Here is a 13,987-nt window from a genome sequence, read left to right as displayed (position 1 = left end):
GCCGGCTGCTCATGCTCCACAAAGGTGGCCCTTGTGCCTGCATCTGGGGGGAGGAAGCTTTATTTGCCTCCAAGGGTGGCCCCCAGGGGTTGCTTCTTTTCCTCCATAGCATTGAACACACCCCCTTGTCAGGGCTCCTCTGGGCCATTTTGGCTAGGTTCTTGCCTGCTGCTCTTGTACCTCCAAGGTGCCACTTGTGCCCTGGCTCTCTCCTGCTCTCTTTCCCATTGCAAGTTTGGAGCGGGAGCGAGCTCTGCTCTTCCCTTGGTTCCACCTGCCCAGGTGTTCTTGCTTGTGAAAAAACAGCCTTTGCTTGGAAGGGCTCCAGGCTTGCTGCACCAGCAGGAGCTGTCACTTTTCAGCACTCCCTGCATGCAATATAAGCACAGAGCAGGCGTGAGAGCGCTTTTCATGCATCACTGGCTAAGAAGCACAGCAGAGCAAGTTTTTGAAGGCAAATGTATGCTTGTCATTGATATGTGTTACACTTTTGAAAATACTCCATGGTACTGCACACCTCTTCTTCTTTTGTGTGTGGTCGGTCCTGATCCTCATTCTTCAAGTTCTCACTCTTCAGGAAACAGGGACTGCCTGGCCTGCATTCCTGCTGCTACTTTCTCTAGCTCTGTGACTTGCCTTTGCCAGACTAGAAGGGTTGTTTTTTCAAGCTAAACTGAAGAATGTGTCAGACTGCTTGTGGCTACACATGCACATTGTGTTAATGCTTGTGAGCAGTGGCTCTGAAACAGATTCAGAAAGATAAAATAAAATTAAAATAAAATAAAATCCTGTTTCCACTTGTAACCTTTGTGACATGTGTCCTTGAAAGTGTTTGTGGGGCTGAAAGACCCCTGGCATTTCAGGCAAATAAGTCTCAGCGTTATTTGACTCATGGTGAGCACTGGCAATAGAATAGAATAGAATAGAATAGCATAGCATAGCATAGCTATGCTGTGTTATGCCTAGAGTTCTGCATAACAAGCTCTGACCTAGGTCTGAGGGCTCCCTCCAGGAGAGCAGCTCTCTGCAGTGTGGGTGCCAGGCCCATCCAGGAGACAGGGGCAGGGACGGGCACACCTACAACATGGCTCAGGCAGGGACTGAAGACCCCAGGCTGAGCTGAGACATGTCCCCTGGGCCCTTGGCAGGAGACGGTATGGGTCCCAGGGGAGGCCGGTCCAGCCATGAGGCCTATGAGCACCACCAGGACCCTGACAGAAGTTGACTTGGATGGCTCATACACTCTCCTTTAGGCATTTATGGTTGGCCACTTTGGAGACAGAGTATTGGGCCAAACGGACCTTCACTCTGATGCAGTACTGTTGTGCTCAGGCTCTTTTGTTTTAGCACGTTTTTCTAAGGAAAACAGCTCAGGCATTTCTAAAAATGAGTACAAGGAGAAAAAAAATAAATCCATGGGGAATGAACAGGTATCGCTCACCTCAAAAAGATCTGCAACATTTAGTTCAGGAGCACTTCCTCCTTCAGACTGAGGGCTTGATCTTTGAACCTCGTTAGTGTCAGAGATGTGGGGTTTTGCCATCTTGTGGAAACCCAGCTAATTGCAAATTTGTTCAGATGGTCAAATTATCGCAAGACAATCCACAGCTCTCACCCATCAGAAGGCACATGCCTCCTTCCCACAAAGTGACAGAGCTAATGCCTAGGCTGGGACATGATTACCTGTTGAGTCCCTTCTGCTAGTGCAGGGCTGGGAAGAAATGTCATCAGAGGTTTCCTCAGCATGTACTGCTAGGGCGAGGAGGAGATAGAATAGAATAGAATAGAATAGAGCTGGAAGGGACCTACAACGATCATCTAGTCCAACTGCCTGACCACTTCAGGGCTGACCAAAAGTTCAAGCATGGTATTAGGGGCATTGTCCAAATGCCTCTTAAATACTGACAGGTATGGGGCATTGACCATCTCTCCAGTAAGCCTGTTCCAGTGTTTGACCACTCTCTCTGTAAAGAAATGTTTCCTCACATGAAGCGCAAACCTCCCCTGATGGATGCAGCTTTGCTATTCCCACAAGTCCTGTCCCTGGATCCCAGGGAGAAGAGCTCAGCACCTCCCTCTCCATGTCCCCTCCTCAGGAAGCTGTAGAGAGCAATGAGGTTGCCCCTCGGTCTCTTTTCTCCAAACTAGACAAACCCAAAGTCCTCAGCCGCTCCTCACATGACACTCCTTCTAGCCTTTTCACCAGTTTTGTTACCCTTCTCTGGACACATTCAAAGACCTTCACATCCTTCTTAATTGTGAGGCCCAGAACTGCACACAGTACTCAAGGTGAGGTCGCACCCACTGAATACAGATCACCTCTTTTGACCAGCTGGTCATGCTGTGTTTGATGCACCCCAGGATGGGGTTTGCCCTCTTGGCTGCCCCAGCACACTGCTGACTCGTATTGAGCCTGCTGTCGACCAGCACCCCCAGACTCCTTTTGCAGTGCTGCTCTCCAGCCACTCCTCACCCAAATTATAGTTTTGCCTGGTGTTACTCCACCCCAGGTGCAGAATCCAGCACTTGGACTTGTTAAATTTCATCCCATTAGTCATAGCCCAATGCTCCAATCTGTCTCAAACCCCCCTGCAAGGCATCTTGTCCCTCAAGAGAGTCAACAGCATCTCCCAGTTTGGTATCATCAGCAAACTTGCTAATGGTGCATTCAACTCCTGCATCCAGATCGTTGATAAATATATTGAACAGAACTGGTCCTAGAATCGAGCCCTGAAGAACACTGCTGGTGACCAGTTGCCAGCCAGATGCAGCCCCATTCACTACAGCCCTTTGAGCCCTGCCATTCAGCCAGTTCTTCACCCAACACACTGTGAATGCGCTCATCCCACAACTGGACAACTTGTCCAGAAGGATGCTGTGAGGGACAGTACTAAAAGCCTTACTAAAATCCAAAAAAACTACATCCACCACCTTCCCTTCATCCGCTAGGCAGATGGCCTTATCATAAAAGGACATCAGATTAGTTAAACAGGACTTTCCCTTTGTGAAACTGTGCCTGATGATTGCATTGTTCTTTAAATGCCGTTGGATAGTACCCAGTATGATCTTATCCATAATTTTTCCGGGAACTTAAGTTAATTTTTAATTAAAAACATATAAAAAATAATCTATGCAAATCTATTAAAATAATGCACACATCATAACCAGTGGTAAAAGGCTTGTCATCATTTCCAAGGTCTTTTAAACTGCAAACATTGCACAAAGCATTCATGTATGAGTTTTGCTATTCTACCTGGTCACTCTCAACACAGAAACTACTGAAATTAGAAAAAAGTTCAAACCTATGACACACATAGAGCTACTAAGATGTTATATGACTATAGGTTTCAGGTTGAACATCTGGAGAAAATATTTTCTGATATCTTTGAGAGATCATCTGGAACACGTGGAAGGTAGCTCCCTTCCAAGGGTATATAACCAAGAAGTGAAAAGCACACTACCAGCTCAGTGGGTAAGAGAAGACTGTCACTTACAACAGTAATTTCACTGATCTCAGTGACACCATTCATGTAAATAACTACACATAACTGGAGGAGGAAACCATGTAAATAAAACCAGATGTCATACAGGAAGCTAGTATTAACATAAATTAAAAGTGAAGAGTCAGATTCTTCCCTGAGTCTGAAGACCTCAAGTCAGTGTCAGAAAACAGAGGAAGACTTCAGGTACTCAACACACTGTTATTCTGTTTTGATTTACATTAGCTTCAACCCCATTTTGTGTGTGAGTAAATATGAGTTAGAATTGCAACTTCTCTCTTGAGAGAGTCATGCATGGTCTTTGTGAGATTTTATACAGGAAAGTGGCAGTGTCGCAGAGCAAATGGCATGCTAGACTACCTCCTCAGCATTCTCCATGTATTGGCTTTCAGCTCATACACACATTTTTCTGTCACAGTAATTTACACAGGATCTGGTTTTCCTACCTTTGCATCAACAGTGTAAGGATAAAGACATAAGGATATAAAATATCCAGCTTTACATCCTAGACTTTTTAAAACACAGACTATAGTTAGTGTTTTTCTCTGTTAAATACTATGTAATATGACAGAGGGCAATTAATAAACAAGGAGTAGGAAATCCAGGAAATTGCAAGAGAACACTAATCAGCTATAAGGAGATGGTCTTGAAGAATTGAGCCCCAGTTTCTTTTACAACACATTTTTTACTTTAAGTTCACATCTTCAATTATTGCATGGCAGGTGTCAACTAAGCAGAAACACTTCCTATTTTATTATGTTATACAACAGGAAAAAATTAGAACCTTATAATAAGATAAATGATGGACAGTTTCCTAAGACCTTAATAAAGTTAACTAAAACGTTATCTAACGTCAATCTGCCTTAGAAAGAATCCTAAATGTATATTTTTTCTTAAGTAATTCCCTCATAATTTTTTCTTCCACTGTCTCCCTGCTTCCAGTAACAACAGGCAATGAACCAGTGTTCTGTTTCGTTTCTCTGGGAAAACAGAAGTAAAATTACTAAAGCCGCTGATATCAGTTGGGCTAGAATTTCATGCTACTGCCATCACCCTCTGCTGACCCTTCTTCAGAGTCCTTATCTGAGTTAAAAAGCGGTTCACTTCAATTCAGGTTAAAGAATGTCACACATACAGAGGTGACATTTTAAAAGATAATCCGCAGCTTTGTCATTTGTCTTTCTCCAGACCTAACTTCTCTCTTCAGTGCACAGTATAGGTCACTCACTACCCAGTCAGAGACAAAAGAGGCAGTGGCAGAGTCAGTGTGACTCTCTCCAGATGTTCTTAGCAGAGGAGCTGAAATGAAGGTCATAAATGTTGGAATAAGTCCCAGATGTGGGTTTGTAGTATGGTATGGTATGTCAGTAGGAAAATGATCTATTTCTTTCAAGAAAGGTTCTTAAATGAGTAAGCAACTAGCTGGATAGAATAGAGCTACAGTTCTGTAAAAAAAACATGTCACAGGGTGTCTCAGCTACTATGATATTCCGGACAAAGCAGATACATTGTGACTGAATTATGAAAAAAGATAGACCAACCAATCCCTTCAGATTACAGTGCCAGCATTTTAACGCGTGAATTACCATAATTGTTAAACATCTCAAATACCACTCTTCAGAAACACAGCGGTTGGGAACAATGGTGTATCCAGCTGCTGAGTATTTCTAGGTGATAAGGAAAAGGGTCACATGATCCCCTTATCAGCATCTACTCCTCCCTGCCTGCCCCAGCACACACTGCAGGCCTGAAAGGAAGAAGGCAAAGCAGAAGTCCACCCCCGCCAGCTGCCAAATCAGCTCACAGGGAAAACTTGTTAGAGTGCAGAATCGAGCCCTTCTGAGCCTGCTGTACTTTATGCCGTGAACTGGAAGAAAAGAGGCACAAAAGGCAGCTTTAAAGAATTTCAGCTTCCCGCCTTCCCCACACTATGCTGTACACAGTTCAGATACAGCCAGGAGCTGGGCCAAATTGTTTGGTGTGGCCATATCGTACTCCATCGGACAGCTGGAATCATTTTATGTTGCTATTTTAATTTGAGACAGAAGTTGTGTCTGTTTTTCTTTTCATATTTAATCTGTTAGCTAAGACTTAGCTTTCCCTTTTCCGAAAGCTCATTTAGAATGCAGTTTACTCCACACTTCATTTTCCTTGTATTTCACCTAATTGTATTTTTAATGGCTGAACTCTGCTTTGTTATACAACCTCTATACATTTATATTATAATTGCCAATCAATTTGGCCCTAAGTTTCTTAAAGACTTGAATGCTTGAATTTTAATCAAAGTGGGGGAAGAAGCTTTATACCTGTTCTACATGAAAGCCCAGGAATTTTAGAACTGAAACCTTCCCCAGAATGGTTTCTAGTATCAGCGGATGTTCAACTGCATTCTATGAATATTATTTGTTGAGTCAGTGAAATGTACAATAGCAACACTCTTCAAGATGGCAAGAAAAATAAATTAGACACCTTAAGGACAGCTTCGTAGAGGGCTATGTAAAGATAATTAAATTCTAATTCCTACCTCTATATATGAAACATAGCTGAACATACTCCTAATGATTAGTCCTTTAGTTCTTCCTGTTTGGCAAAGCTTCCTCAATTCAGCTTCTCAGGACAGAGGAGGAGACTGTATTCAAAGTACAAAGTACACTTCAGAAAATATTTTTCTACGTGCCCCTTCATGGAGCATGAAAAGTAGATGCTCACTTGCTTATCCCTTTCAGTATTGTATTATTGGCTCCTGGAAGACAGTTGTGTAGTGTGTGAAGGGAGCAAGAGGGATTTATTTTATCTGGCAGCTTCTCTTCATGTCCTTTGAAAAGCAGTTTTTTCTGAGGCATTGAGTGCACTGATTTTCAGAACTGTTAAGTCAAGACCAACCTCTGTTTCTTGGCAACTCTGAAAACCAGGCCATGGGCACCTCACTTTCGCTATCTTTTTCAGAAAAAAGGCTTAACTAAAAGTGCAGAAACTATAATTCTTAACCTTGCAGCTATCTTCTCTTACTTGTCTCTGCAGGGCTTTCATTCCCTCCCTCTAGGCACTCTCTTCATCTTTCCAATATCATCACTTCTCTCCACATATACGTTCTTTTCCTCCAGTTCTTAGTTAGTCTCCACCATTCCCTCTTCACTCTCTTTTCTGTCTGATGGTTTCCAAGAAGCTGTCTGTTCTCCAAATTATCCCTATGACTACAGTTAGTGCCTTTCCTTCCTACTCCCCGCCAATCCTATCTCTTCCCAGTCCACAAGGGACCCCCGCCCTCGCTGTCTATATACTTGGTAAACAGAACTCACATTGGACAGCTGAGTAACCAATTGTTTAGTACCACCCCTTTCAACCTAGTAGTGCCATTCAATAAAATATCTATACTTGTAATAAGTACAGTAAAGATTTTGTGACAAATGTGCTGTGAATTGAGAAGCCTGCCACTGCAAGCATATTTATCTAAAATCATGTGGTGTACAGCTGTTGTTTGCTGGCAACACACTTAGAATGGCTGGAGCATCCCATGATTAAACTGAATTATATTGTCCTTTCTAGCTTACAGAAGGCTTTTTCTTTCTTTTTTAAAATCTGCCATCCTTCTTCAGAGTTGTCACATGTACTTACAAGAATTTCTTTGGTATAAACAAATTTTTCCACTAAACAACATCAACACCTATATTAACTGGCACACAGCATTACTGGGTTTTGTTAGAAACGGCAAAAAAAATGGTCTTCCTGCTATAAGCAGAGACGTACGTGTGCAGTGAGGAACTGATTTTGAATTCTCAGGGACTGGAATAAACTTAGTAGGACTATCTGCTGTGTCATGCTAATAGGTTCTCCACAGGCTCTACCACCCTTGTAGCAGGAGTATGGTACAACCCAAAGCTCTACATCCTTTTCCATCAAAGCAGTTTTTAAAAAGGCGAGGGCCAAGATTTGTAAACGTAACCAGTGACTTAAAGGCAGGAGCCAAACTAAGCACTGTAAGAAACCAGGTCCACTTTGAGAATCGTCCCAAGGTGGGTAAAGCTGAAGCCCCTCTTTTCCCCTAAGCCACTTAGACTAGGACTAAATTTAGGATAAAAGGCAAGCTGTACTTCTGTCCTTTAGTTGAATTTCTAACTCCATTTAACTGTTGAAAGTTGAATGGTCATGCAGTTCTCTAACTTTGAAGAGTATCTCAGACTATTAACAAGTTATGGGCTTGTAACTACACAGCTGCATCAGTCAATGACTGCTAACAATTTTTAAAAAAAAATCACTGTCTTACATAAAAAAACCCAAAGGTCTCACTCGCTGTCACAATGATTCATTTGCTCAACAGCACTCAGGGTGCTGTTACCTTTTGCAGAGATCTTTTTACCTCGGTGTTTGGCCTAGTGAATCCAACTTCTCCCTCTCATAAGCCTTGGAGTCTTATAAGTAAGGGCACATGCAGCTGCCTTGGACTACTTTACACAAATGTCTTGGTACCATTTACAAGTTGATCAAACTGGAACAGCCTTTAGCCCATGACAGTTAAGAGAAATTGTATTAACTTCCATCCCTTTTTTTTTTTTTTTTTACAATTAATACCATGATAATCTGTGCATTTGAGGATAAAAGAAGAGGGATATTGAACATGATGGTGAATTAAACCAAAATGTTAATAAAATTTAGTCAGACTGCTATTTCAGTAAATTGGATAGAAAAATTAAACTGATATGTTCATGAAATTTAAGAGATATCCACTCCAAACCCTCATTCAATTCACTGAGATTACACAAATGAGAGTACACAGATTTGGCTAGCAGTTCAAGGAGAAGACAAGGAGAGATATACATTCAACCTCAGAAAGCATGTATATGAGGTTAGCAGCAGGCTTTTTTTTTCTAATGCAGCTGTCTTCTTTGGCTGCATGAGAGTAAAGGAAATAACTTCTCACCAGACACAAACTGCAGTACAATCTTTGGCAAAGACAGTCTTCATACAAAGCCTGCATTACTGCACACTACTGCTCATAAAGAAAACTGATGAAATTTCTTCCTCAGCAGCTTAAAGTAATGTGTAGAAAGAGAAAAGGCTTGTGAAATGAGTGAAGAGTTCAAGACTTGATATCAAGACACACAAGCACATGCTGGAAAAAGATTCAATAGTCTCTCTTTTTCACAGTCTTCTCTGATTTGTCACCCAATTTAATCACACTCTGCATCGGAAGGTTCTCAGCCAAGCCAGTTGACTGCATATGTAGCCCCAGCTCATCAAAAGAATTAAGTAAAATATGCTAGCTTAAACCACTGCAGTTGCAAACATGTTTTGCTTAACATCTAGAATGGCATATGAGTACAAACTTTAAGACAGCAGCACAGCAGACACTTGAAGGCCTCTACAGTAGAAAGGCCTACAGTAAAAAAGACCTCTACAGTAGAACAAGTGATTTTGGGAATTCTTGTATTCAAGAATAATTAACAATTCAGTAGTCCGTTTCTGATCAAAAAAAGCTTGCTTTTTCTTCTCTTTTACCAGTAATTCCTAAGCAGGACATTACTGCATTTAGAGAATTCAGTTTTATAAGCAAATTAACTGTAATTATTTAACATGCATAGTAGAGGCAAATTCAGTTCAGCTCAGGACAATCTCTGAATTTCCTAAAATTCTAGAAAAGTGCCTCTTCTGAGATGAATAGTAGCCTGTTTGCAAAAGCCTATTCTTTCTGAAGCTAATTAAAATCCAAAGGAAAATAATCAGTCTTCAGATTTTTACCGGGTGTCCTTTTCCACAAATACTCCTACATCCCTAGTGTCAGTGTCCAGCTTTCTGAGGTGTCAGTAAACCAATTCTAGCCTTTATAGATTTGGACATTTTTATTACCTCACATAGTACAAGAGGATCTCTGTCCATTGGCTGCTACCGAGTTGCCAGATTTTAATTTAATTGAGCTATCTGCCCTGAAAATAAATGTCCTGATCGCTTCCCTCAGACCTCCTTCTCAAGCCTTTTCATTGCTGCTTCCTCGCTGCTTTCTTGTTCATTATGAGAGCATTCACACTCCCAGATACACTCGCTCTGAAGTTTTTCTGACATGACTACAGCTTCCCCTTAGATGTCCAAGCTAACTTACTTTCCATTTTTTGCTTCTCCTTCTTTCATGAGTATAAATGTTCCATCCAAGGACCATAAATAAGACAAAGGATTCTATCAAATAGTTTTTCAACAAATGTCTATAGAAAACTTTTTAAAACCTGATTTTTGAAAGTTACTCTAGTCTTCCAGCAGAATTCAAAATTCTACAATGCATTTCAGAAAAGCAAAAGAAACACTAGAATTTTTAGAATTTGATGGCATTTTCTAGCCTTTGAATTTGATCTCCTGGAATGGAAGATCAGAAATGTGGACAGCTAGCTGCTTATTTCTCTCAGAGATAAAATTACAGGAGAAAGAAAAACATAAATTACCAAATTCCATTTACATCTACTTTTGATGTATTTGTGGATTATGACAGGGAGTAATTAGGATTGACTGGGCCAAACAGTAGAGTCAAAAGAACCATGTGAAAGAGCTTTCCTGACTTCAGTGAGATCATAGTAGAGGTCAAGCTGGTCACAGGTTTTGACTTAGTCTGTGGCAAGATAGTCCTAAGGAAGAATACCATACTGGAAAAAATGTGCCCTACACAGGAATGAGACAAGACTAATTCAATACTAAAGCCAAAATTCGGCAAATTAAAGTCTGAAAAAAAGAATCTTTCATATCACTACAAAAGCTACCTCCATTGGCGAAATCAAAAGATGTTAATGTTTTCTACATGGCAATTTAAAATTGCCATGCCTTCAGTGACAAGAGATTTCTGGATGTGCACTGTCACAGAGATATCAATATCAGAGAATAATTCAATTTGCAGGGACTTCAGGAAATCTTATCACCCAATCTACTCAAAGTAAGGTCAACAATGAACTTAGACCAGGTTGCTGAGGACTTTTTCCATTATAGTCTAGTTTTGGCTTGTGGTTTTTTTTTCTTGAAGTTAACTCTCAGTATATCAGTTGGGTGGTCACATCAAACTGTCATATATTTACTTCTTTTAAATCTACAGACAAAGAGAATGGAACAGATTTGCCATATTTCATCCAATGCAAATTATATTTTTTATTATTTTTCCTCAAAAGCCCTACATTGACTTATTGAGCATGTGTTTAAATAGCTGTATATTTCAGACAGGTAGCCTTCTGAGGACTTCAGGAAATCATCTCATCCAACTTTCTACTCAAAATAAGGTCAATACTGAACTGAGATTAGGTTGTTCAGGGCTTGTTCTATTAAAGTGTACTTTGGGGTGTTTTTTTTCTTTTTTCTCCCTCTTGACCCTACCTCTCAGTATATCAGTAGGGTGGTAGCAATGTATATTGATTTCAAAGTCATGATTCTGTCATGGAAAAATAACCTCCAGCACAGTATAGTGGCTCAGAGCTTGAAGCTTCTTCTTTTTTTTTTTCAAGCAACTACCAATGAGGGCAATAATATACTACACTATACTTGGATGGTTTTGCCACACAGTGCTCACCCAGCATGAAAACCAGGAAGTGACAATAAGAAGCTAAAACTGAGAAATCATCTTGAAAATAAATCTAAGACAAATGCAAAGCCTCTGTCTTACTCCCCTTCTCCAGCTTTCTTAGCAACCATTTTATAAATCATTCCAGAGTACCATATGACGAAAGCAACAATGCCTCCCATCAGTAAAAAAATCACTATTATACCCATCCAGGGCTTTTCCCTCTTTTCTGGAAGAACATTTATGCAAGTGAGAGTTATAATAATGGTTGGAACAAACTACCTCATGGACAGGTGCTGGGCAAGCAACCACTGAACTGGAGTGCTGCCAGTACACCTCACTCTTGGCTGGATCTTTCCACGGCAGAAAGCTCAGCCATAATGTTTGAATTTCACTCATCAGCCACTTCCCTTTTTTCACCCCTTACTCCTTCCCCTGCCAGTGTTTCCCTTTGAATGCAACGGGGCTTTGTGCAGAGGTTGTTCAGAACACAATATAATTTTTAACTGTATTCATTCAAACTTTGGATGAAACAAGAATAGTGTCAATTTTAAATCCCTAACTAGTGGTAGCGGTAGGTATAAAAATCTTCCAGTGATGGAAACTCTGGCTGCCTAATACAAAGTCTTTCTTTCAAGACATAGGATTATTCTTTTCTGATTCATTTGTGGTTGTCTTCTTTTCCACTCTAGAAGCTTACCATTGCATTTCTTAGCTTCCTCTCCTAGCGCCTTTTCCTAGTACCTTTGAATGTAACTTCATGCTAAATCCTATGTTGGAAAGCCCAGGTGATTTTTTTTGGTTCCGCAACTCCCCCAAAAATACTCATTTAGAAAGCATTTCTGAATGCTTATTATACAGAACAACTTGGTTAACAGAATTTACATTTCAGCTGTAATCCTTCAAAGGAGCAGTTTCTGCACAGTCCTTGCTTTTTATTAAAGTGTTCCTGATAACATCAGCTTCAAAATCTTCCCCCAGAACCATATCTATGGGGAAATTTGTCAGCTGGTTCAAATCCACAGCTCTTGCCTCTCAGGAAAGAGCTCTTCAAGAAAAGGGTTTCAGGTCCTTGAACTTCAGATTTGGCTCTTAACCATAATACTAAATTGACTGTGTGATGTTTCATAAAGTTCAGAATTAAAGGCTTTGTGCCCCAAGGCACACTTTCAGAGTTACACCAGCCTGGCTTGGATCCACAGCCAATGTTTATTTTACACCATTTACGGATTCTGCCCCCTGATCAACAACTGATTTGCCCGAACTTAGTTACTTCAAAGTCTTGATTCATAGTATTATTGCAACTGCACCTCTAGACTTTTAACAGTTAAACTGTAATAAGACTTTTTCCACCGGACTGCATTCCAACAGCTGGACCACAGATCAGGATGCTGCAAGACTATAGCCAGCTCTATTCTTCAGTATATAACATATTTTTGCGGAACTGTGTTCAGTGCTAAACCTGAAACTAGTCTTAATCTAGGTGCAAAATTTAATAAACCATACCATTTGGTTGAATATAGCATTGCTGAATCCAAAGAGCAGAAATACCTAATGTTCACTACAAGATAGCAATTAACAATTTCTCAGTTCAAACAACACACACACAAGGAATAATACTTCCAGAAATTCTAAAAACACAGAAATGCTAGCATCTTTATTTACAAATGGAAGGAGATATGTAAATGTGACAATACTTCCACATGTAAAGAAATTATACTTACTCCATAAATATTTTTTAATAGTAGCAAGTACAGCCAGTGTTGAGGAGGTAGTGAAGTAAAGAGGAGCTACTGTACACTCTTTCATATATATTGTGACCATTGTTGCCACTTTTAAAGTAAGGAGAAGTGTAGAAAGTAGAAAGCTTCAATGCAGTTTCAATACATGAAAACAAAGAAGATAAGTGTATAGGATTCAAAACAGTATATGAAGAATTAACATGATAAACTAGCTGTAGGGAAGCTCTGGTTTCAAGATAAAACTTAGAAAACACACTCCTGTGTATATATTGCTGCAGCATAGTATTAATGATCAGTAAAACAATAGGAACCGTCATTGCCTAATGCCTAACTTCTTTGGAGTACTTTTTACCTATAGATATCTGAAAGGCTCAAAACACAACAGTAACAGTTTTTCAAAACACTGTCATAAAGCTATTTCACACAGTACATTTTAAATAACATTGCTTTTTAAATCTTTCAGGCCTTTAAGTAATTACGGCAGGCCTGAGCCCCTTGCCGTTTCCCTGCTCCTACTTATTTCTCTCTTAAATTCTCTGAATTAGTAGTCTACTCAGGCAATTTGAGGTGGATGTACATTTTGCCAACAGTCAACACGTACAGGTTCGCAATGGTTCCCATGCCAGAGCTCTTTGTTGTAGGCAGTTAGTCAGAGCAGGTGTCTCTGTAGCATGCAGCATTTTGCATGAGGTTAATAATTGACACAATAACCACACTATAGTTGCAAGTAGATGAACAGCCTTACAGCTGCACAGCATATTGGCAGCTAAATAAGAGAGTAATAAAAAGCAAGCTTGCAGTAAGATTTTACATGTTTTAATTACAAAGAGGAAAAAAAGCAATGACTTACCTGTGGAGATGAGGGACTAAAAGCCACATTGATGACAGATTCTGTGTGTCCTCCCAGTTTATGTGAAAAAGTGCTTGAACGCATTTCATATATGTAAGCCTAAAAAACAATGAGATTACATTTTCACTCTAAAGAAATATATCACATTCTAGAAGCACTAAGTTATAGCATAGGAAGACTAAAGATTCAGCCTACAGAGAAGTTAGAAAATTTTTGTAATAGCTAAACAGATATAAAAGTCATCAACATCTTAGAACTGATTTCTAGAATTCAGGTAATTTAGCAAATGCTTAAGTTAACTCAAATGAAAAAAAAAAAGATTAAGAATGAGTAATGCAATCTTTTCCCCTTAAATAACTAAACATTAGGT

At 40.0% G+C, this 13,987-nt stretch overlaps 1 protein-coding gene across 1 annotated transcript in view; it reads right to left on the bottom strand.

Moving 5' to 3' along the window:
- WDR27 (WD repeat domain 27) overlaps positions 1-13,987 on the bottom strand; it is a 132,362-nt gene that overhangs the window by 48,520 nt on the left and 69,855 nt on the right. The window contains exon 23 of the mRNA XM_069800816.1: positions 13,618-13,716. Within this exon, the coding sequence (XP_069656917.1) occupies positions 13,618-13,716 (99 nt within the window). The remainder of the gene's footprint in view (positions 1-13,617; positions 13,717-13,987) is intronic.

This window comes from Haliaeetus albicilla, chromosome 13 (genome assembly GCF_947461875.1).
Source record: "Haliaeetus albicilla chromosome 13, bHalAlb1.1, whole genome shotgun sequence".
Taxonomy (NCBI): domain Eukaryota; kingdom Metazoa; phylum Chordata; class Aves; order Accipitriformes; family Accipitridae; genus Haliaeetus; species Haliaeetus albicilla.
The sequence above is the reverse complement of the archived record's forward strand: the minus strand, read 5'-3'. Positions and strand labels throughout refer to the sequence as shown.